Source organism: Aspergillus flavus, chromosome 5 (genome assembly GCF_009017415.1).
Source record: "Aspergillus flavus chromosome 5, complete sequence".
Taxonomy (NCBI): domain Eukaryota; kingdom Fungi; phylum Ascomycota; class Eurotiomycetes; order Eurotiales; family Aspergillaceae; genus Aspergillus; species Aspergillus flavus.
Window position 1 is genome coordinate 159,092 of NC_092408.1, and position 23,863 is coordinate 182,954.

General features: G+C 47.8%; 9 protein-coding genes across 9 annotated transcripts; 4 read left to right on the plus strand and 5 right to left on the minus strand.

The window, feature by feature from the left end:
* The first annotated feature begins 140 nt into the window (after positions 1-140).
* On the plus strand, positions 141-1,226 carry F9C07_2161066 (uncharacterized protein). The gene is made up of 2 exons (XM_071509295.1): positions 141-963; positions 1,039-1,226. Exons 1-2 carry the CDS (start codon positions 299-301, stop codon positions 1,049-1,051), a joined length of 678 nt encoding a protein of 225 aa, XP_071364185.1. The 5' UTR covers positions 141-298; the 3' UTR covers positions 1,052-1,226.
* A 509-nt stretch (positions 1,227-1,735) lies between these two features.
* Positions 1,736-2,964, minus strand: F9C07_2233509 (quinone oxidoreductase; the record flags this gene model as incomplete). The annotated part of the gene is made up of 3 exons (XM_041292685.1): positions 1,736-2,451; positions 2,519-2,636; positions 2,707-2,964. The coding sequence occupies 3 exons, from the start codon at positions 2,962-2,964 to the stop codon at positions 1,736-1,738; spliced, it is 1,092 nt and encodes a 363-aa protein (XP_041147070.1).
* A 1,135-nt stretch (positions 2,965-4,099) lies between these two features.
* On the plus strand, positions 4,100-4,465 carry F9C07_6917 (uncharacterized protein; the record flags this gene model as incomplete). Its single annotated transcript, XM_041292675.1, has 3 exons — positions 4,100-4,265; positions 4,315-4,379; positions 4,433-4,465. 3 exons carry the CDS (start codon positions 4,100-4,102, stop codon positions 4,463-4,465), a joined length of 264 nt encoding a protein of 87 aa, XP_041147071.1.
* Positions 4,466-4,981: 516 nt separating this feature from the next.
* F9C07_6916 (uncharacterized protein) lies at positions 4,982-5,563 on the minus strand (the record flags this gene model as incomplete). The annotated part of the gene is made up of 1 exon (XM_041286253.1): positions 4,982-5,563. One exon carries the CDS (start codon positions 5,561-5,563, stop codon positions 4,982-4,984), a length of 582 nt encoding a protein of 193 aa, XP_041147072.1.
* A 492-nt stretch (positions 5,564-6,055) lies between these two features.
* F9C07_2284275 (uncharacterized protein) lies at positions 6,056-10,166 on the minus strand. Its single transcript, XM_041286255.2, has one exon. The coding sequence runs from the start codon at positions 8,315-8,317 to the stop codon at positions 6,197-6,199; it is 2,121 nt and encodes a 706-aa protein (XP_041147073.1). The 5' UTR covers positions 8,318-10,166; the 3' UTR covers positions 6,056-6,196.
* Positions 10,167-10,753: 587 nt separating this feature from the next.
* Positions 10,754-11,610, minus strand: F9C07_6914 (GPR1/FUN34/yaaH family-domain-containing protein; the record flags this gene model as incomplete). The annotated part of the gene is made up of 2 exons (XM_041292686.1): positions 10,754-11,288; positions 11,345-11,610. The coding sequence occupies 2 exons, from the start codon at positions 11,608-11,610 to the stop codon at positions 10,754-10,756; spliced, it is 801 nt and encodes a 266-aa protein (XP_041147074.1).
* A 1,282-nt stretch (positions 11,611-12,892) lies between these two features.
* Positions 12,893-13,650, plus strand: F9C07_1609468 (uncharacterized protein). The gene is made up of 2 exons (XM_071508254.1): positions 12,893-13,132; positions 13,193-13,650. Exons 1-2 carry the CDS (start codon positions 13,015-13,017, stop codon positions 13,552-13,554), a joined length of 480 nt encoding a protein of 159 aa, XP_071364186.1. The 5' UTR covers positions 12,893-13,014; the 3' UTR covers positions 13,555-13,650.
* A 932-nt stretch (positions 13,651-14,582) lies between these two features.
* On the plus strand, positions 14,583-17,015 carry F9C07_6913 (glycoside hydrolase superfamily; the record flags this gene model as incomplete). Its single annotated transcript, XM_041292676.1, has 3 exons — positions 14,583-14,706; positions 14,785-16,245; positions 16,306-17,015. 3 exons carry the CDS (start codon positions 14,583-14,585, stop codon positions 17,013-17,015), a joined length of 2,295 nt encoding a protein of 764 aa, XP_041147075.1.
* A 45-nt stretch (positions 17,016-17,060) lies between these two features.
* On the minus strand, positions 17,061-22,703 carry F9C07_1609339 (multidrug resistance-associated protein). The gene is made up of 12 exons (XM_071508253.1): positions 21,398-22,703; positions 20,831-21,344; positions 20,041-20,768; positions 19,817-19,979; positions 19,389-19,736; positions 19,210-19,333; positions 19,090-19,161; positions 18,977-19,027; positions 18,851-18,915; positions 18,174-18,795; positions 17,663-18,118; positions 17,061-17,608 (listed from the first exon to the last, which is right to left on the minus strand). Exons 1-12 carry the CDS (start codon positions 22,349-22,351, stop codon positions 17,374-17,376), a joined length of 4,332 nt encoding a protein of 1,443 aa, XP_071364187.1. The 5' UTR covers positions 22,352-22,703; the 3' UTR covers positions 17,061-17,373.
* Between the last annotated feature and the right edge of the window lie 1,160 nt (positions 22,704-23,863).

The following is a 23,863-nucleotide window of genomic DNA, read 5'->3' on the forward strand; positions in this document are numbered from 1 at the left end:
AAGGAAGCTGTCTGTTTGGCGTCAGCCTCATAGCATTTGACTCATGACTTCATGACTTATAAGGCCTTCTACATCAACTTCCTATTGCGACCAAGAGGTGTCATTGCAACGTCTTTGACAGCACAGGCGGACCATATATACCTCGTTTTAAATACAGTGTACGCACAGAGCGAGTCTATTTAAATTTCGAGGAAGCTCCCTTCCCTCCCCCATATCTCCGTGAAATGCCATTCAAGAGAATATTCCTCCCGCTCCAGTTTCCAGAAACGTCCTATCGATTACACTGTCCATCGAAGCAATGGGGAAGGGGTGGATTCTCTTTTTGACAACCCTAGGTGGCCCTATCAGCTTCGCCTTGGGTGTGAGCTGTCCTCCTGGTTACGCCTTCGACGGTAACGCGTGTCGTTCGTTCGTTCCTCCTCAATGTCCTCCTGGGACCCGCCAGCTTGGTGCAGTCTGCATCGCAACTGGCCCTCTTGAATGTCCTCCTGGTTTAAGGTTCAATGGGGTTGAATGTGTCCTGCCGCAAACAAGACAACCATTGTGCCCTTCTGGGTACACCCTGCATGGTAACCGTTGTGTAGAGGACAGTCTGGTACAAGACGATGACGCAGAGAGTGGCATTGACAATCTGAAAGAACATATGTTTCAAACTCAACGCCAGGAGGGTTCGGACTCTACATCACCCCCCTGCTCTCCAGATGAGTATTTTGATGGAAGGGTGTGCAGAGCAATGCCCGCTTGCGCACCTGGTGAGTATTTTGATGAGAGGGTGAGGGTATGTGTGACAGCTCCTGCCTGCCCCCGGGGTATGTACTTTGATGGAGGGGTGTGCAGAAAGGATAGTCCCAGTCAGAAACCCCAGAAACTCTTTAATATCCCGTCCGATGGGGAGGGCACCCAGGCCTCTACACCTCCTATTTGTGCTCCCGGAGAGGTCTTTGACGGCACACATTGTGTTAGGTAAGAGGCTTTCCCAGATGACCTCGAATGTCCTCCCACTAGTAGCTTTGTTAATAAAGCATGTGTCCTACGCAGTTACTCCTATTGAGCTTCAGGGAAAGATCTTGCGGTTATTAAAACGATGCCTCGTACAGCTCTATGATATATCAGTGTGTTTGTTTCATATCATGGTTGATTTTCTACGTCCCGGATATTGGTGTTTGTGACTTTTGGGCTGTATAAAAGTTAGTTTGACAATCAAGTATCAATAGTAGCAAAGAGGACTGGATCGTTAAGTAGATTCCCGTAAATATCGGTTACATATGCAGAATTATAGCCGCAAGAGAGCCGGTCTTAAGATAGTATCATGATTTCCTAACTCTTGAACCTGGTGATATTTCCAAGATACTGTAGTGCATGGGGTCTGCACTGGTGAACCTCCCCATTTGATGCCACCCTTTAAGCTGTCTATAAGAGAGTAAACGAGTTAACACGGACACTCTACCATCGGACGATTAAGACAGACAAACTGGGATACTGAGTGGGCGTTTCTCTTAGTCTTTGTTACTTCCATCTCTCGGGATTCGTGTAATACCTATATTAGTTCAGTTCCTAGCTCAAATCTGCACCCTTGAAAGTACTTGAATCCTGCTCTCCTGTTACTACATATTGGTTCCAGAGAGAGAAATAAAGACTAGATATCCATGTCACTATTATATGCACCACAACTACCTGTTTGTATTGTAACGTCAATCAATCAACATTTGGACAGGCTCTAGTCTCTATATACCCTCTATTGTCCCGGTGTTTCGCTTATTCTAAAGACATATTTAACCGCACTCGCCTTTCCATCCCTCAGGTCTCTCATCGCCCCCTCAACCCCCAGCAAGCCATCTTTTCTGACTTCAAAAGGATGGCCCTCAAACTCGCCAGACTGCAGTGCCCGGGTGAACCACCGACAGAACACGAAACACAAATCGCGACAATCATCAACACCACCGATCTGGTGCGCCGAGCTGACCCAAGTGTTCGATGCAACCGCGGGAGAAACATCGGGGGGACTCATGAGCACATAGTTAATGTTACCACCGGGGTTCATAACGGATCGCAGCACGGCCGTACTGTCCTCGGTGACAATTGTATCCAGGGCGTGATTTGCTGGCAAATCATTGCTACCAGTGGATGAGCGCAGGGCATTGCGAATGCCAGTAATGGTCTTCTCCGGACCCTCCCGGTAATCAACGACTACGTCGCCCTTGCTTTCATCCAGGAACTTCCGGATATAGTGGGCGCCCTTTCCGGCGATCGCAATGATCGGGTGGATGTTGCTGAGTCTGGCAAACTTGATCGCGTAGGACCCGACCGCCGTGCTTCCGCCGTAGACGATGAACGGCGTCGTTGTGTTGGGGGATTTGCCTTTGGCAGCTGGAGACCAGGGAAATTGGAACCCGAGATGATGGTACAGAGATACCACTGCCGTGAGACCCGCTAGAGGGATCGTGGCTGCCTCTGCTGGGTATTAGACTGATTCAACAATGAAAAAAAGTGAAGTAGAGTACAAATAGGTTGGATATACCTTCGAATGAGATCTTCTCGGGCAAGTGAAACGTGGTATGGCTCCATGCAACCGCATACTCAGCATAACTGCCTCCAGGCATAAGCATTTCGTGGAAAGCTCCGACTCGGTCGCCCGGCTGGAGGAGGCAACAAGACATCATTAATTTCAGACAATCATCAGCATTGGGACTTAAGCGACAGACTCACCTGGAATTCCACTACGTTTTTCCCGACCTTCTCAACCACACCAGCGATATCATCACCCTGATTGACTCCCTCTCGGACTTTCTCATAGCGCTCAAAGTACGGTTTCTCCTCACTGTGCGCAAGATCCGGCACCTTCCAATCCTTGGGGTTCGATCCAGAGACGACGACACGGATCAAGACCTGGTCATCATTGATCTCCGGGATAGCGGACTCAATCAGCTTGGTCCTGCAGTCGTGAAGGTTGATGATCTCTTTCATTTTGACGGGTGGTGGTTGATTGCCCAGCTTCGCTACTTTGCACGCTCCGGACGAGTTCTGCCGGATCACCAAAAGTATTTATCTTAACGGATATCGGGGCTCGCATGACTACCGAAGTTGACCTGGTATCGTCGCTATTGACTCGTGGGTGAAATACATTATTAATCAATGTGGACCCCCTGCGGTTGATTTGACGTCACAGATTGTGGAGGTTGATCAGATCCGAGAGATATAGGGAAAGGGATGACTTACCAGTATATCTCGAATAAAATGATGTAGTTGGTGATTGCGATGGGCGATTTAATTGTATTCCAATGGGGTTTGTCTTCCGAATAAACTCTAAAGCAGTGGCCGGCTCTTCTGTAGTACGGAGTAATAACGAAGCTATACAAATCCCGTCAGTATACTAACTGCCGTCGGCCCGATTTGAGTGGATCCCGGTAGTTGCTCGGGTCCCGGAAACTCTAGGATCCGTGAAGACTTTTATCTTATCTCCTTTAGAAAGGGATGATGTCCAATTATGGACATCATTGTAGATTTAAGGGACTCACACTCTCTTGTGGGATTCGGGGTCGGTCTCCCGCACAAAGACTAGGAACAAGGATAGGGAACGATAGGCAATGTGAATTCTTGTCGACACGACAACCCTCTCGAGACCCAGTCGTAGCAGCTCTAGACTAATTCTATGACACGCTTCTTTGTTCCCATCGCGGTCTAGATTCTACATGACGTTCGCCGTTTTGGCGGTAGTAGTTTATGAAGAACGTCACAGATGATACTACTGGCGGCTGTCCTTTCCACCACACTCAAGATATAGTCTTGAAATGCGGACGAACCTATTTTTGGCCATTGATGTTGGCTGAAGGGACAGTCATCTGACATTTTTTCTACATTTGGATGTCAGTTCCAAGGTTCGGGTAGTGTTTAGATACGGCAAACCAACAAGCCTTATTGTTTCCATGTTTTGCACACACCCAGATCGCTCTATAACGCTGGGCATACGATGAAGCCAAGACTTAGTCTGTCTGTCGGTCTATAAAGACCACGAGGATTCTGGCCCTTCACCTCTATTCTGCATTGTAGTTTTTCCAAGTACACACGTATTAACGAGTTTCGAAGCAAGAAGAAAACAGCCATGAACATCAAGACCATCCTAGCTCTGTGCGCCATGACCAGCATGGTCACTGCAGCTCCAGCAGAAGAGTTGGAAAAGAGAGCTTGCACTGGTAATCGATTCTGCTGCGAGACCTTTTTCCCTGTCAATATCTTTTTCATTCGTGCGGTCGGGTCCAACTGCATAGGTACGTTGCAATCAAGTGCATATCCAACGGGCGCATCTGACCTCTACAGCCCAAAAGACGGGGAACTGCCCTACTGGAACGACCGAGCATTGTTGCACCAGCAATCTTCCTTTGGTAAGTTCACTCTTTTACGAATAACGAAAGTGTATGCTGCTGACTTGAAACAGAGAAATGGGGATCTTGCTTGTACCCAGCTGTAATCCATGCCATTGTTACTATCATGCCACAAGTTTGTGTTTATGCTCAATGTTTTCTTTTGGTTCAAAGTGTTTTTCGTTTTAGTCTTAACAAGTATAATATGTATCGTGCGTGAAAGGGCAAACTAAAAGTGCAGACACCTGGTTATTCCAAGGCTTTCTGCAATGAACTGCAATTTATCACGCTTACCGAGCTCTTTCATGAAAACGATAAATTTCCTATGTCGCATATGATATAGTAACTATATAAGCAACCATGGGTAGAGAAGCTTGCTTGATCCTGTTGGCTGTCTTACACTGCAGTTCACGTAGCGTACTGAGTGAGCTAAGGAAATTCTTATTCTGTACTATAAGTATAAGAAGTACGAATGGCAAACACTGTCATAATTAAGCCTTTTCTGTCAAAGCTTAAAACACCCGCAGAGCCACATCTCTCATGACCATTCCTAGCTACCAAAGTCCTTCAAAGCAAATTTATAAAGGCCAGAGCCATTACCCTAGTAGATCACAAACAAACATTCAAGCAGATGATGTAATATGGAGAATCGCGGGATTTCCTGAATCCTTCGACCAAACCTCAATTCTACCAAACCTTGTTCCTAAGAAGATAGAAAAATTCCCATCCTCATCCGCACCCTGACAAGCAGGCGTAACATCGATAGGCCCCATATTCGCATAGGCAGGTACTTCAATTTCTGTGAAGACGTCACCCGAATCTGGTGCGTTCTCTCCGGTAACGGTACCCTCGTCCCAGCCAGAAGAGAGCGCCTGGGCGGCCGTGACATTAACAGGTGCCTCGAGTGGCTTTGTGAAGGCGGGAAACTGCACTGTGCATGCTGTGATGGAGGCCGCCGGGACTGGAAGTTGAAACGCGATCAGAGAGCGGATATAGGCCAGTCCACCGGTGTTGGCCTGCAGAGTGGTTTCGTGGCCAAGCGTGCATTTGTAGCAGTTGCGATCGGGACAAGCAGGGCAGCTCACGGTAGAACGGAAAATGGTAGAATCTTTCGTCGCGGGGGTATCGATGGCAAAGGAGGAAATAATTAGACTTGTGAACACAGTGAGAGCTGTGCAGAGTCGGGGCGGAGTTATAATATGCATTTCGCTTTCGAGATTTCCTTATTGAGGTAACAATTTAGAAGGAAGATGCAAAAAAATAATAAACCAAAGCAATTGTTATGGAATGTTAGTGTACATATATAGACATATATGTAGCAGCGAGCGTTGGATGATTTCCAGGAGCAGTGTAACCTCTCAAATGCGGTGTGAAGATGGACATTAGGTTGCGAACCACGAGGTGCTTGATGAATACACGCCATGCAGTCCCGTATTCCCTGGTGGCAACGACCTTTTGTATGTCTCCCATCAATCTCCAGACACCTGACCTATTTTGAGACAAATACGAAGGGAAATATGATCTCATCTGCGCAGTGGCGAATGGATGCATCGTGGCTATTTCGATATACGAGGATGGAGCCAATCATGCACGACAGTCACAGTCTGATAGAAGGCAACTCACCACCAGAACATGAGACATACAGCTCACTAGCGAATGGTACAGAATCGCAATGAGTGAGACCATTCGATCATCTCGAAGTCATGTGTTCTATCAAGCATTTACTACTAGTTTGCTTGGGATTTGAGAAGGTGTAGTGCGAGGAGTGCTGTCTTTGGCTTCATTTTCTCCTTCTATATTTGCTATCCTTCCCAGTCCTGTGACACTAAACTAAGACACTACGAGAGCCGGTCGCTGTAGCCATACCACACCTTACCATCATAATTGCAAACACTCGGGTCACCCACCGATTTCGGATTCGCAGGGGTGAATAAGCTTTCCTTGCGACTAATGGGATCATAAAACATCGTGGCATTGGCGTTGTCATAACGATAAAAAGCCCACATCACGTTGCCATATATATATTCGGGATATACCATGACCGCAGGAGCCGATTTGGCGTTATGGGCTGCCGTGTCTTCAAGACGCTCATCGACCAGCGTCCAAGGATTGGTGTCCATGTTCACCCGGTAGCAGTGCAGCTGGTAGTTTCTATTGATACAGGCCCAAACGTATAAGCTGCCACGATGAGAACATAGAGCGGGGGCCAACTTGTAGTCCGTCCCAGCAGGTGAGTACATCCTAGTCCAATCTTGCCAGTTCTGTCCCGACCGTTTGACAGTGCAGTGCAGGCGTTGATCATTGCCTCGATGAACACTAACGAGCATATCGTCAAAGCCGGCGAGGGCACCGCTATAGGCGGTTGCAGTTACAGAGCCCACTGGTACTGCACCAGTCCATTTCCTGTTCCGTGGGAGGTACTCCACATGGAGAAGTCGCCCATCGCCTCCTTTGTACAATACATGGACGGTGTCGCCCAATGTTGCTACTGCAGGCTTTGCGTTGGTGTAATTGCCAGTAATCTCAATGATGGGACCCCATCCAGTTTCACTGTTCCAGATGCTATAACACAGTAGGCTGTTGTGTGAGCGGCTGAAGAAGCTCCAGAGCTCACCCTTATAGTCTACCAGGCTCATACCCCAGAAGCTCCGACCGGGACCTGGGACCGACGACTGCATACTGTAATCGCCAGTGGATCCAGTCATTGTCTTCAAGGATCCGATGGACGTGTCGTTCGGATCAAACCCGTATTCTCGCCGGATCCAGAGTTCGTGTTTTCCGCCTTTCCCTCCATCAAACATGAATGATGCTTCACAGTTGGGGAACTCCAGAAACCAGGTTAAAGCTTGCTGAGAAAAGGCAATCGTACGCTCCGCCACGAGGTCGTCGTGGTTGCGGAACTTGTCCAGTAACCATGCGAAGATCTGTGTCGCAGTCGAGATGTATCCGAGGATCTTGTAGGCATTACCCACAATCGGAAGTTGCTTCTGGAACTCGGCAATGACTTGGCCATATTGTTCCAGCCACGCCTTGAAACCTTTAGAAATTGCATCCATCGCCTTGCGTAAATCCTCATACCACTTGGTTGAGCTGTTATCTGCTTCCCAGCATTGAATGAAGATTGCAAGGGCATCTTTTACCTGTCCATCGAACAAAACAGTCCCTGCATCCATTTGCCTGAGGTCTCCGCTTCGAATCGACCCGTACTCGCGGGTGATTGGATCTCCCGAAAATTTGTCTCCCGTATCAGACACGGCCGAACGCGTCCAGTATATCTCGTCCTTGCCCCATTCGGAGGACCTCTTATGGCACTTGAATCTGGTCATGACGAGCCGGATGCGCTTCGTGCCATTTGCCGCAGGTTCGACTCTATTCTCACTCAGCGCGAGAGTGTCATTTAGGCCGTCGACAGTATCATCGCTAGCAAAAGCCGCGCGAGGGGGCGTCATGTTGCTGGGATTGCTAGTATCAAAATGAACCGCCGTTCCTCCACCAGCCATCCCAAGAGCAGCCGTGTAGTCATCACTATCTACACGCCCCCCCAAAAAGTTATTAAACTCCTGCACCTTGTTGTTTGGCTGGTCCTGTATGTCTGGCAGCATAGTAACGATATCAGAGACCATTGCCTCCATCGTGTATGCCTTGTCTTCAGAGGCGTCGACGATTTGCTGAGGGAAGAAAGCCACACCCCCGGTTCGGTGATTCTCTTTGGCCTCTTTGAAGACGTTCCCATACTCGTTGATTTCAGATGTCCCAGAGCCGGTAGTGATGGCATCGTAGAGGACCTTTTCGATGCTGGTGAGGGACTGGCCTTTATTTTTGCGGACTATAGCATGGAGCCCGACGCCCAAGAGGTAACTTTCATTGCGATAGTTACTTCCACTAGCAGGCTGTCGCTTGCCATTAACCAATGTGCGCAGCGCAGTGATGCGTTCCTCTGGGCTTGATGGAGGGGCCATGGCGATGAGAGATCCCTTGGGAACTAGACGGCAAATGGTTCAAATTCTAGAAGTGAGGTGGCAATGGAAGTGTAGGAGGTATCGAGAAGAGAACGTGATGAGCTCCTGGACCATTCCCCACAAAGCTCAGGGCGAGTGACGCCCTTTTAATCTCGGGGGCCAGGTTGACATGCGCCACCTTCCAGTCTCACAGCAAGTCCAACGCGAGCACGAGAGGAGTCGTGCCGATCCCACTGGGAGCCAAATGCATCTAAAGAGCTCTGCTTTCAGCAGTGCTACCCGACATACTGTGGCGGATTGGGAGCAGTCAGCAAGCGACACGAAAGTGCTGCAGCTGTACATTTGCCCAGTCTACACAAATGTCTGTACAGCTGCCTAAAGATGGGTCCAATTGTGGGGTATTCTGTATGCTACGCGATTCAGCTCTGAAGACAGATGCAGCACCACCCACTGCATATGCTGAAGGGTAAATAAATGATCGACAATTCTGGATGCAGCTCAGCTCAGCCTTCAGGACGGAGAATTTAGAGGCACGTCATTGCTTTTTACCCATGCATGTGGTGCTACTGGTGGAAAAGGGAGTTACATGAGATTGAGCAGCCAAATCGACGCTTGGTTGCATTTGGTGAAGGCTGCAGGCAATGATTTGTCACTAAGTACGTTTTCAATGGCAGCCCTCAAGACTCGTGGTTAAATCATCCAGCTTCGTAATAATGTTGCTGTTGCAGATCTAGTTACGGAAAATCCCTCAGTAACAGCTTAGCGTGCAGAAGGCCTGGTCGATGAAATATACCTAGCATTGTGCTAAAGAAACCTAGGGTGGAGAAAGAAGTAATTCTAACCCAATGACAGCCGGCGTTGTGTGATGCTACTCCTAGACGTGGTGCATCGTGATAGGTTGTGCTGCGTTTGCATCTCACGACTTGATCTATCGGCCATATATGGCTTGGCAACAAGTGGGTGGTCAATCCCACCCGGATGTAGATATCCTAGCTCGCAAAAGCAATTGTGGTTCTTTCTGATATGTCATTTGATCACGCAGGTGCCAAACAAAAAAAAAAGAAAAGAAAAGAAAAACCGCGCAACACTGGACCAAATCCTTTGGAAACTACTTGCAGTAATCTCAAATCCAGGGCCCGAGAAGGGCTTGCTAATCTTGACTTTCATTGGTAGAGCACCCCCTGTTTCATGTCCTGGGGTAACATGTGGATGCAGTAGTGGAAATATAGATAAGCTGGCCGGAAGATCGTCGGGAATGAAGCCATTGTCCATACGGGTCTTTCCACTTTTTTTTTTGGAGAATAGCGGTGAAATGGATGATTAAGCCGGTACAAGGACAAATCAATCACTTTCATTCTGTACTCTCTCATTTCTCCTTATACCCAGGCAAGAGTCTCTACTACAGCTGGTCTATCAGCGAGGTCTAGCACAATGACCAGCTTTCCGGAGTCGAAAACACTTTCAATGGATGTAGTATAAGGCCTTTCTTGGCCGAGAACAACTGTGGAGGTCGATTTTTTCCAAACATTGCATCCATGATCTCATGTCCATGCATGTATGGAAAGAGGTGAGCGGCCTCGACGTCGATTTCATTGCACAAGTTCCCAAAGACTGGACACTATTATTAATTATTAGTTTCGTGCTTTGCATTTCCTACGGTTATCAGCTCATATTGAAATGTTGACTTGAGAGTCTCTTTTTCCTGCTCCAGTATTCATTATACCGAGTCCCGTCTTACTCGTAGTATAATGTTTCATAAATGCGGCCCTTAAGGACCGATTTTAACAGTAGGCTCTCCAATAAACTCGGATCGGGCCCAACGGTTGCGTTAAATGAGGCCTTGGCCCTGTAGTACTCCTGACAGCCACGTCTGATACCTTCCATTTGATACGTCGGTCCGTAGTCGACGTGTAAATGCAACAGAGAAGAAACGAATTGACCTCATTGGCCTATACTAGCTGGGTAAGTTCATTGTCAAGCTACGATGGGTAGTGTGAGCTGGGTGTTGGTATTTATATCGTTCCTCCCTTATTCATCCCTCCTCCCTCACTCTACCATTCTGATGAAAGGCGGCTCAGATTCACTCATTAACTATTCAAGAGAAGCCATCATCACTGTGTAAACGATAACATAGTCTAATATTCCCTCATCATTATAGTGAATGACTACAGGTTTAGGAAGACGCAGATAGCTTTACAACAATCAGAGAATATAATATAATCATAGCATCCACTTATAATTCCTGAAAGCTTTAGGCATCGTATTCCTGTTTTCCTTATTGAATGAATAGTAGCGTAGACTGTAATAGTGAACAACATTATATGTCAAATTTTTGATATAGTGCTTGGACCTTTGTATATGCGGAAATCTCCCCAACATGAACAACACACACCAGTGCGTAGTTCGAGTTAAGTCACTTAAACTCACAAACGGACCTTAAGGAATCTCTCCAAGAGGGAACCGAACCCATGTCGTCTCTGGCACCATCAGGCCAGATGCACCAGCATAAAAGGCCACAAATGCGCAAATCACAGTAAAGGCACCACCGGCTTTGTTCACTTTCACACTTTGCGCAGGATGCTCAGTTGCAATGAAGTTTGCAATGCTTAGCAGCAGATATGCAATAATCAGGAAGAAGAAAACAAGAATGATTGACAAATTGGTTCTCAGAGCAGCAAGAAGAAACAGAACGGTCAGGAAGCACCACACGATCAGGTAGATACCGATGGCAAAAGTGTATGCCCGTTCGTCTCCATTATACTGCCCCTTGATATCCAGAGATGGGATGAGAAACATTGCGTAGCTGAGCCAAAAGGCGGAATAGGAGCAATGAACCGTGCAACCAAAGGTGTTCCCCACACGGAATTCGAATATGCCGGCGACAAACTGGGCTCCACCACCGAAGAAGATTGCGAGTCCGAATGCAGCTTGATTAGGTCCAACCTTGCCTTGAGGATTCGAATGAGGTAGTCTGAACGACAGCGTTAGTATTGAGTGTTGCATGCAGGTAAAGAGATATACACTTACCCTGCCCCGCACTCGTAGAGGCCAAGGACGAATGTTGTCAATGCGAACGCTAGAAGTCCCAAGGGACCAGGGTTTGCAAGCTTCTGGTATGGAGGTAGGGGCACTTGGGAAACAGTATGGATGTGGGCTTCCCGTTGAGGGAGAGAAGCCACAGCACCATTTTCAGCGTGAAAGGTAGACTGTCTCTCTTTTTGGAGATGAAATTGAGACGATCCAGATTCAGCGGTATCCATTGCGGTTGGGTTCGCCTCTCGTGTGTCCGACATATTGATTAGAATATGAGCAGCGATTGAGTTGCAGTAGGTAGAGAAAGCTGAGAAGGATAATTGCAGAATTAATCACGTATCTGTGAAAGAGAAGCTCTTTGTTTCTGGGGAGGCATTTTATACCCCAAACTCCAGGGCTTGAACCCCATACTGATCAGCAGCATTCCTTACAACCGAGAGACCCTCCTCGTCACCGAGCTAAACTCAATATCGAAACTCTACCAAGGAGAGTAAAGATTGGGGCAGAGCTATAATCCTCATTTAGAGATCACCAACTGCAGCTTGGCCACCAGGGTGTTCTCCACTTCGCTATTGGCTTGATACTGATTTAAGATGGTGCTTATTCCAGTCGGCCTAGACAAATCGCCACGCTAAATGAGTTTAGGTTTATTAGAACGGACAATACAAGAGAGAATGATAGGTTGAAGAGATTAGTACTCTAGTAAGGTTTCTATAGCTCGTTCTGCACACTACCGCTCCACCATAGGCTATATCCGGAGAGATGTGGGGTATGTTACAAGATGTTGGGGTATGCTACTTCCAGGAGGCAAGTCGTATTACACATATGGAAAATACCACCAAAAGAGTAGATCTTCGACAAGCTTGTGGGAAGCTTTCCCGGGTGTAAGGAGCAGATATTCTGTTGTACCCTGTGATAAGCTTTGTCAAGTAGTCGCATAGTTTACTTTGCTGGTCTTGTGGTAAAGTGGGATTTGAATCGACGAGCTATTTATACCAACGATTGCCAACTGGGACTCATATACGAAAAACGCCTGCAACACCAAGTCACCTCTTGTTTAAAAGACATTCATTATGTTGAGAGGGGATGCCCAGCTCTGCCGGTGCTAGCGTCGTAGTGTCAACGAACATCGTCCACAAAGTAAACTATTGCTGCGGCCCATGGATACATCCACAGGGGTAGACACGGCTCATGTGGAATATATAGCTACAATAGCACCACGGGAACTGAAATGAAGTAATGATAAAGTAGTAATACTACGGCACAGTAGGGCTACTCCAATCGCCGAGTTTCAACCTTTTCAGTTGATTTGCGGACGTTGATTGGCTATGTGGTCCTACCCAGAATGGAATAGCGTCAATTCCTCAGGACATGCACAGGAATCCCGAAAGAAGACCGAAATGTTCTGAACATTATTAATTTTTCACAGCTCTAGAACCTCATGATTAATAAAATTCTGCAAGGATGCGCTGATGAATTCCTACTTGTCCCGTATGATATAATCCAGCATGTGAACAAGACAGATTATCGTGCCATTGGGGTTGAGATATATACTCTGGACAGACTCTCATGAGATGCACCCGAATTTCTTCGCCAAGAAAGCACGAGTTCTGCTCTGGTGATACTTCTCCTTACCTTAGGTTGTGAAGATCTTAGATAATAGGATGTCGGGGTATTACCTATGTGTCCCGTCGAAAACAGACCGCGGGCCCTTGCGTTGTGCAGATCTTTGGTTAGCTGGATTGCCTCGCACTACCATTCCACAAGACGGTTTCGACCCTGGTACGCATCATTAGTCGTCTATTATGTATGATAGTGTATAGGCTAATTATATTTTCACAGAATCAGAGGAATCAACATGCAGTCTTTGCTTTGCCACGCTTGAACCCGGGACCATGTTGCGACATTTACCTTGTCAGCATAGCTTTCATCAGCCATGCATAGATGAATGGCTGTGCGAACATGATGCGAGTTGTCCTCTCTGTCGCCGGACTTTCTATCATTTGAGAAGGCCCTATATCATAGAGCACATGGCTCCGGCTAGACCTCAAACTCCACCCGAGATGGACGCCGACATTCGTGAAGCACGGCAGACATTTGTCAAATGGTGGAAAGAATTGTTCACCCTAAACTGGTTCCATCATGAGGGAACATCTACCGCGCGAAAGCATCACCTTCATCGCCAGACACAGCATCCGGATTGAAAGACGCCTGGTGGTTTGAACTAGGAAACTGGAAACTATACGTTACAGACGACGTATAGTTTCCAGAGGCTTTCCAGAATCAAAACTGGAAGGGACGGCACTAAGACGCGATCCGACAATTGCACGCTATGCCTTCTCAGCAGGACACATATTCTTCGACAAGGGCTTATACAGCTACAACTTCAAGCTAGCATGGGGTGGATGGATGCGTTGAAAGCATTCGGTGTTGCTCTTTATAACACAACGACTTACCCTGATAGGCAACATTTCTTGCTTGTCAGTGTGCTCAGCTTCACGCCCTCAATAGTTGGTTTCCACAAGGCAATGCTTCACACCTGGATGTGGCTTTTCTCATCCGACCTTCAACATCCGATCACAATTCCATTGGTTCACCTATATTGGATGCTAGTGGTCAATTAGCGCACCCATAAGCTTTTGCTCCAGCTACTCCGGCTAGTTCGGCTCTACGGTCGGCTAGCAGTTGAGTTAATTCTGGGTCTGCGTGGTGTACATGGTATAGCATCCGGCAACAACATCGAGTTAATGCCGATGGTCCGATTGTCGGCTGGCAGGGGTATGCCTTTGCTTAGATTCACCGCTACTGTGGACTGTTCCCAAGGTGATCCTTCTCCTCGACTCGAGGTACAAGGATCAATGCCGATCTCGGGATGTTCCCCGACTTGACGGTAACCAAAGGATGTTTAGTATAGACGATATGCTTGGCGCCAAGCGACAAGCATCATCTTCAATTGCGGGGTCTCCAGTTTCTTCGCCCATACAGGGCATGATGACGGTGTTGGTCTCCATTCTGGCGCAAGGACGTCTTGTAAATACCCGAAGTATACCCGTTCAATTGAGCATGATGGATATATATCCGTGCCGTGTCGGGTCTCCTCCGATATGACCTCAGTAACTTTCAGTTACTCAGAATTGCAAAAATTGACGATGGAAGAACTTAAATAGACGCACCAGCCCATAGCTTAGAAATGATGGAGACGGGGAATAGTGCAAGCAAGTAGTTCATCGTCATGAAGGTCCTATCACCCTTGGCTTCGATAGCGCTGGCGCAGGGCACGCTCTGCGCAGCTCAGGGCTATACCAATGAGTCGGAAGTTCCTTACTATGGCCGGAGTCCTGCCGTATACCCGTCTCGTAAGTCTGAGTAGACACCCATCGATCTATTGCCCGCTCCAACATAATTTGACTGGTATAACTGACAAAGATAACCAGCTGTCGGAGATGGGGCAACAAGCTCGGTGTGGGAGAGCGCTTATCAACGCGCGAAGGCCCTTGTCTCTCAACTAACTGTTGAAGAGAAATCTAACCTCACTCGTGGGTTCGACGGTCAATGTGTTGGAAACACTGGTGCAATCCCCCGGCTATCCATTCCATCGCTTTGCTTTTCAGACGCACCGGACGGCGTTAGAGGACAAGAGTTTGTCTCAGCATTTCCGGCAGGTATTCACGTGGCGGCAACATGGGATCGCTCGCTCATGTACCGCTATGGTCATGCATTGGGCCAGGAGTACCAGGGGAAGGGTATCAATGTCGCATTAGGTCCCGTCGCAGGACCATTGGGAAGACTAGCCCGAGGAGGGCGGAATTGGGAGGGTCTAGGCGCGGATCCTTATCTTGCAGGCGGAGGGATGGGAGCTATCACTAAAGGTATCCAGGACGCTGGAGTGATTGCCTCAGCGAAGCATTGGCTGTTGAACGAAGAGGAATGGAGAAGAAATCCGGGGGACATGGGCGAATCACTGAGCTCAAATGCCGATGACCGGACCATTCACGAACTATATGTTTTCCCTTTCATGGATTCGTTGAGAGAAGGTGTCGGAAGTGTGATGTGTTCTTATCAGCGTCTAAACCACAGCTATGGGTGTCAGAACTCGAAGCTGCTCAACGGTATCCTGAAAACCGAACTTGGCTTCGAAGGATTCGTGGTGAGCGACTGGGCAGCACAGCATTCTGGCGTTGCTTCGGCGAATGCGGGCTTGGATGTTGTCATGCCAGACGGTGGCTTCTGGGGGCGCAACCTGACAGATGCTGTCGCAAATGGCAGTGTCAGCAGCGAGAGACTGGACGACATGGCAACACGAGTCCTGGCAACCTGGTTTTACACTGGTCAGGACGAGGGCTACCCTGCCCCCGGAGTTTACTCGGAGTCGGAGAAGCACGACCCTATCGACGTGCAAGCGGACCATGCGACATTGATCAGAGAGATTGGTTCTGCTGGTACGGTGTTGGTAAAAAACGTCAACAACGCCCTTCCCTTCACGAATGCAACCAGATACCTTAGTGTCTACGGCTATGACGCGACGGTTAGTGCAGCCCCATGGGCCAATCCCTCTCGCTATGGCGGTGGTTACGAGGTGAACTTCGGTTGGACCACCTTCAACGGCACTCTCATCACCGGTGGAGGCTCCGGAGGAAGCACTCCTCCATATGTAGTGACTCCCTTCCAGGCACTGCAGGAGCGAGCCTCGAAGAACAAAGGAATTCTTCGCTGGGATTTCTACTCAGAGAATCCCACCCCCGCATACGTGAACAGCGATGCTTGTCTCGTGTTCATTAACGCATACGCATCTGAGGCCTTCGACCGAACCAGCCTGACAGACGAGTTCAGCGACAATCTCGTACGCAACGTTGCTGCCAACTGTACCAACACCATCGTTGTCATTCATTCCACCGGTAAGTATCCAACCCTTGTTCCGAGCAGGACAATTCACTAACAAACATCGAATAAACCAGGTATCCGTACCGTCGATGCATGGATCGATCACCCAAATGTGACAGCCGTACTCTTTGCCGGCCTCCCCGGCCAAGAAAATGGTCACTCCCTCGTTGATATCCTGTACGGCGATGTCAGCCCATCCGGAAGACTTCCCTTCACCGTCGCCAAGAATGAATCCGACTACGGAAACTTGCTGAACTCGACTGTCTCGTTCGACGCGTTCCCCGAAGTTAACTTCACCGAGGGATTATACATCGATTACCGCGCTTTCGATCATGACGACATCGAACCGCGGTTCGAATTCGGCTTTGGCCTGTCATACACCACCTTCGAGTACTCTGACCTTGCAATTACGGCTACAGGAAATAGTACTTCCCCTCTGGTGGACGCCAACATTGCTATTGTCCAGGGTGGACATCCACAGCTGTGGGATGTATTGTTTGAAGTCACCTGCTCCATCACCAACACGGGTGACGTATCCTCGTCAGAGGTCGCCCAGCTCTACGTTAGCATTCCAGACGCTCCCGTGCGACAGTTACGCGGCTTTGAAAGAGTGCCACTAGCACCGGGAGAGACGAAACAAATATCCTTCCCGTTGACCAGGAGGGATCTCAGTATTTGGGACGTTGCAGCTCAGCAATGGAGGCTCCAGGCCGCGACCTACACTGCCTCTGTCGGCGCTAGCAGCAGGATCCTGCACTTGAATGGGACTATTGAGATTGAGTAGTTTGTCTGTTCAGTGAGGATGGTTTCAGAAACACAGCCGGCCACTTCGGATTTGAAACAGTGAAATACAAGGGGTTTAGATGGGTTGGGTCAATAGCTCAGAGCACACTAGACATATTAGAAATGACAAATTTCATAACTCCAGCCTTTTAGGAGGTTGTATCATTAACTCTGTCTCTACATAGAGGGTAAAATAGGCATGCAGAGTATAGATCTTGAACGCACACGCCAAAAGCTTCCATCACCGGGTTACTGAGCCATCAGGACACGTCACGATACTTCGATGGAGGTAAGATAATCTGATCATGAATTTACTCCTGGTCTGTGTGTATGTGCAACGTAACAAACAATCTATTCTCTTATGCCCCACTGGCCGATGATTCCTGCAAAGCGCGAAAGAGCCTCCTAAACTGCGTATCCCTTTCCAGCAGAGCTGTTGGCTCATCATATTCAACAAGTTCACCCTGCTGTATCACCGCCACACGGTCAAACCGATCGATGAACCGGAAGCGATGACAGACAGCAATAATAGTTTGGGAAGCAAACTCCTTGTCTATAATGTCCTGCATGGTCGTCTCCGTTTCCCAATCGACGCTACCGTCAGAAGTTAGAGAGATCTATATAGCTTTCAAGAAAGGATCTACTTACCTGCTAGTCGCCTCATCCAAGAGCAAAATAGGAGCCTTATGAACCAGAGTCCGAGCAAGCGCTAACAGCTGCTTCTGGCCAACCGACCAGTCGGAGGGAACGAAATCGGCATCCAAGCCTCCTTTCGCGCAAAAGCGACTCCATAACCCGACCGCTTTCACAGCGTCTGCGATTTTCTCATCACTAGCGTGCTGGTGTGGGTCAAGGTTGAACCTCGCGGTCCCAGGAAGGAATAGAGGATCCTGGGGTATGACATTAATGTTTCCTCGGAGAGCTTGCTGCTCACTTGACAGGTCGTTGCCATCCAGAAGCACTCGGCCTTGCTTTATTTCAATCATACCCAGAAGGGCCATAATTAAGGAGGTCTTTCCACTACCGGAAGGCCCGCAGACTGCGATCTTTTGCCCTGGTTTTATGGATAATGTAATGTCTTTCAGGATGGGCGCTTCGTTGAAGCTTTTGAACACGTTAGCTAGAGTCATTCCAGAGAATTGGAATCTGAGTGGCAGACCTGTGACCAGCGGATACATCCTCAAAGTCAATTGCACCATTACATGCCACGTCCGGAAGCCTACCGCTCTCAGGATTGAAATCACGTTTAGTCGATGGCGTATCTTGCACAAAGTCCCGTACACGAGATACCGCACCAATTGATATTTCCACCATAGTCCACATCTTGATGGTGCGAGTGATAGTTTGATTGAAGGTGAGGAGCAAGTTCAAAGCAACACCAATCGACGCAGCACTGAAGTTGCCCTTCAACGAGGTTACGACGGCAGCCAGCAGCACCGCAATTCCCCCTACCACCAGGTCAAGGACAAGGGTCAGCCACTGCTGTACGCAGAACAGCATATACACTGGTTTCTGAGAACTGTTCACTCGAAGTTGGGTTTCCTTTTGAAAGTGAGTCTCCCAGCCAAACGCACGAATTGTCGTTATTCCCTGTATGGTCTCCAGAAAATGCGAATATAGTGGTGCCTTCGCTTCGATATCCAGCAGACGAATCTGACGAGAGGTCCGTAAATAGTAGACCTGAACACAGAATAGTACTAGACCAAGCACTGGAATAGAGCTGGCCAGGTATCGTCCAATGATGCAGAGTACAATCAACCTAAAGAAACAAGCCAGCACGCCTTGTTTGATGTTAGCCACTACAGTCTCGAAGTAACTGTGAGAAAAGGCACATACTTTCCACGAAGTTCACAGCATAGAGAGGGAGGTTCATGTCGATCAGCTCCATGTCCTGACCGAACCTTTTCAAATTAGCAAAGAATGTTAATAGTGAATACAGGCTCTAGCAAATTGAACAATTACCTATTTGTCGTCGAGCCCGTATCTGTGGTTTGGAAGAACCCGAAAGGTGCACTAAAAAGAACGGTAAAAGACATCGTCAGCTTCAATGCAAGAACGACATTGGATATACGAACCCGAGTGCGGCCTTGAGCAAGTCCGAATGCAAGTTTAATGAGGTAGCGGTCATCATCCGAACGAAAATCATCCTCAAATATAGTCAGCAAGCACAGTAACGCCGGAGTAGGAGGACTCACCAGCATGCTGCAATAATGCCAACGAAAGACAAGGTGAATATTAAACCATAGACTCCAACATACATTCCTAGTCGACTATTGGGCTTTCGCTCATTCTCTTCCACCCACCACTGTAGCCATAGTGCTACATAAAAGTATCAGCATATTACTCAAGTTAGGTATTCTCGGAATTGACATACTGCTAAAAACAGATGAGAAAGAGTAGATAATGGCGAAAATCAAGAAAATAAACAGGGATACATAGCCCGCCCTATGGAAATAGTATTGATAGACAGACCAAGTTCCACGCTGCCGGGACCAGTCGACGTCCTGGTGGGTCGTCGTATCGGGCCCCGAGCTAGAAGGTAGTTCGCTTCGATGCTCAAAATCGTCGACTTTACTATCAGCAATGTCTGATACTGAAGCATGCTCCTGTAGCTCGGCAGTTATTTCCGGCGATCGCTCAAGGATATACTGGTACGTGCCCTGTTCAACAACGTGCCCATTGTCCAGAAGAATAACCTCGTCCGCATGTGCAAGAAGATAGTCTGCAATTGCCATCGTCAGCATGGACTACAATGGAATTACAGGAGCATTCTCCAATCATAGTACTGGTTCAACCACTTACAGGAGTTAGTGCTTAGGACCACTGAGACCCCCTCAGCTCTAAAATAGCCCTCAATGCCAAATAGACGTTTTGAAATTAGGGCTATTGTCTTCAGGTCCAATCCACTGAATGGATCATCCAAGATTATAACCTTGGGTCGTGAATACAATACCCGAGCTAGTGCCTAGAGGTATGTCGACGTTAGCGTCGATATTTGAATCTTTCTGGGAACAGCAAAGCTATACAATTCTTTGCTTTTGGCCTCCACTAAGCGAAATACCATTGCTTCCTGCCATGTGCGAATCTCCATCAGAAATTGTCTGTAGATCGTTTTCGAGACCGCACGCCCAACAAGTATACTTAAACCACTTTTCGTCAAACCCGTTAGGTCCGACTATATTCTGGCGTATGGTTTGGTTCTGAATCCATGGAACTTGCGAGCAGTATGCAGCCCGCGAAAGGGAGGCCACTACCGACCCTGTCTTAACAAAGCTTGCACCCAGAATACTTTCTAGAAGCGTTGTCTTGCCACATCCAACAGGTCCGGTAATCATCGTCACTCCCCGTCGAACATTGAGGGTTAAACGATCGAAGACGGCTTCCGCATCGGGAGACTTGGATATAGTAGCCGCATGGAATGATGCCAACAGGCCTTCTGGTAATGCACCACTCGGCTTTTGTTGCAGTTCTACCCCGTCGTCGGAAGGTCGAGCAATTGAATTGGTAGACATAGACCGGTTTGGTGACTGGGGATCTACTGTAAGATACTCATCAATACGGTCAAAGCAGGAAACGGCTTGGGCAAGAGCAGGCATAGCTTGGCAGAAGTTGAGGAGCGGGCCGGTAAGAAGGGAGATTAAAGCTAGAGAGGTAAATGCCTGCGCAGAAAGCAGGGTCGTGTCTTGTTTCACAACGGATATTATAGCGTAGATGGCGAAAGTCGCGAATGGCGAGAATTCCATCGGCACGTTGGCTAAAAGAAGCTTGGTTGGCTACTAAATAACCATTAATCTGTCACGCTGGAGTCGAACTTACATATCGCAATCTGCCAGATCAAGAGCTTCCGAAATCGCTTCGAGGTTTCAACTTCCAATTTACGTAATTCCGATATGAGAAAGAACAGACGGTCCGTAAGCCCCAGCATATGTACGCCTTTAATATCATTCAGCGTGCCAGAGACGACTGATAATCGTTTTTGTACGCGATCAATCCACTGTTTTTGGGCCTCTCCAGTTTTCGTTGAGATTGGTATCATGGCGATGACCGATACGACCGCGATGATCAATGGGATTAAACAGGCGATCCATATCTGGCGTGATAATAGCCAAATTGCAATTGCAACCTCCAGGATAGAAGCCCACGCTTCATGGAGAGCTCTCAAACTCGACTCAATCCTTTCGACATCAGTCCCCATCATGGTGATAGCGGCCGTGTCTGATAGATCTTCCGGCCTCAAACCTAAGGTTTGATCGTATATGATTGATATAAGACCTGATCGAAGCATAGTGATAAAGCGATAGGTTTGTCGCCAGTACACCGCCGTTGATATCTACTTGTAAATAAGCTGATGAAGCTGTTGCGAGAGTAGCAGGCCCAACTTACCGCGTAGCCTGCGTACACCAGCACATACGCGCCTACAATGGCTTGTCCGTACTTCTGGGACTCCGGGCTTGAGGGGATGTTGATGTAGTTCACTGTTGCCGTGATGAGGAAAGGCTGGGCAAAGGTGAAGGCAGACAAAGCCAATCGTGGCAGGATTGCTGACAGACAGCTGAATCGATAGGCAGCAAACGTCGCCCTGACTAACCGATGTTTGCCTCTTGATTTCTCCCAAGCCTTTTGGAGCTTTTCTCCAGTTACTTCTCCTTGGAGATCATGGTCGACTTCCGGGATATCTTCCATACGAAGGATATGCGAATAGCCTACACGGAAGAGCGACAGTATCCAGATGAACAAGCTGCGGCTCCAGAAGCCACAGATCTGTTCCTTTGTTGGGTTATAAGCTTGCAGACGCAAGAGGCCCGTTTTGTGCACCGACTCCATACAAAGGCATGCAACGGTGATAACGAACAGTGCCGTCCACAGCCCCGTGCAGGCGTTAGTTGAAGAAATAGACCACAGAGAGCGCAGTGGGGCTATGGCACACATGGCTGCCATTGTCAGGTAAATCACCAAGAGATCCGACGGCCTTATAGACCGCTGGTCCTCCAAAAACGAAGCACATGCCGCAGCGAAGGTCGCGGCAATATTGAGAATTCCTGCTGCCAGGGATGCATTGGTGCGGATTGCGGGTGCCCTCAGGCGAAGGGCAACGAAGATAATTTGAAGAACAAACAGTACTACAAGAAGGGATAACTTCCAAATCGCCAACCGATAAGTTTTGACTTTCACTGATGTACGGTGCAGCCATCGGAGACGCAATGGCAAGAGCACGAGGAGCACCGCGGCAGGCAGGGCGATGAAGAAAACATCTTCGAACAAGAGGGTGAAATCGAATGAACGGCAGCGCGGATTGACGCGGGGGCCGAATTGATTGTCGTCCACGCAGACCTCCATGGTAAATGATCACGGATGGACGCCACAGGCAGGACTACGGATCGGCGAGCATGGGCGGCAATAAGCCTTTTAGTAATAAACACAGGCCATGCGATGGTGTCACAGAGAGAGAGAGAGTAAGCTCCAGGTTACATCGAAACAAATTGCACTAAATTAGGGCTTGCTTGGATGCCTTATCGTCGGCCAATCAATGCCTCAGGAACACCCCGATAGTTGTGGGTTAATATCACTTAACTTAAGCTGACATCCTGTTGAACGCCAATCAGCCGTGTCCTAGCCCATGCAGGATCATCATCCTGGCCGTTGTCGTCTGCCCGACACCATATACCGCCACCTGGTAGGAAAGCCTAATCTTTAGCACGCCCAGGAAGATAGGATGTTTAGCCTAATAGCAAGCACGTACACATACTTGGTTTCCGGAACTCAAGATGCATTATCTGATCCGGAATGAACATGACACCATGAGAAGGACCCACCGTCATGTCCCTCTCGTCAGCTGGGTGGCGTTGCTGCCTACGAGAAGAGCCGCTCCAGATAAGGGCTAATCTTTCTAGGCCGATCTTTGTTCTCGGTTTCTTCGTTTCCTAGGCAGCATAATTGGTGCCTCAGCACCACCTTGTTAATGGAATCAATATCCCTGTATCCATCGACTCTGACGACTTCATCAGAAAATACCGAATGAAGTAGTCCTTGAAAAAGGGCACATGATACAACAGGAATGCCCAAAGATATCACACAACTTCAGATTAGTCGGCCATGGTTTAGCTCTGTGCCCAGTGGGAAGGCCTTGGAGCACGATGCCTAGCATCTGTTATCTACACTACTATCAGTTTCTCGAGGGAGCGCTAGTTACAGACTTGCAAAGAAGGAATCCAGTATATTAGCTATTATTCTAGTTTACTACTTTATATAGATTTAATAGAATATATACTATATAATAAAATATTTTAAGAATAAAATCTATACTAGTAAATCGACTAAACTATATAGAATTAGATATTTATATAATCTATCTATATATACTATTTCTCTAGATTCTAAAGAAAAATTTAAATAGAATACTTCGAGCCATACAGTCATAAAAAGTTTTACTCCCCGGCCGATATATCTATATCTTTCATTCAACCCAATATATTACCCATTCTGATAGACCCGCATAGCGTACAGTCGTGGACATTTCAAAAGAGAAAATCGCTCTTGAGCGCGATCACGTACAACCGCTGCATAGAAAAGCGTCGCGTCGCCGAACGAAGTTCCCCGGCGTTACAAGCACATTGCATGAGAGATCACTGTAGACCGTCTGAAATCCCCATGCCATGATGGATACACATTATGGTCATGACACATGACACAATGGTCGACTTAAATAACATCGAGCCTTTAACGGTCTTATCTATATATAAATCTAAAATTCTATATATTTTAGATATTGTTTATAGTTTATATAGCTTTAAAAAGAAAAATAGAAAATTAATTATTTTTTTTAGACTGAAAATTTCTTTAGGCTGCCGA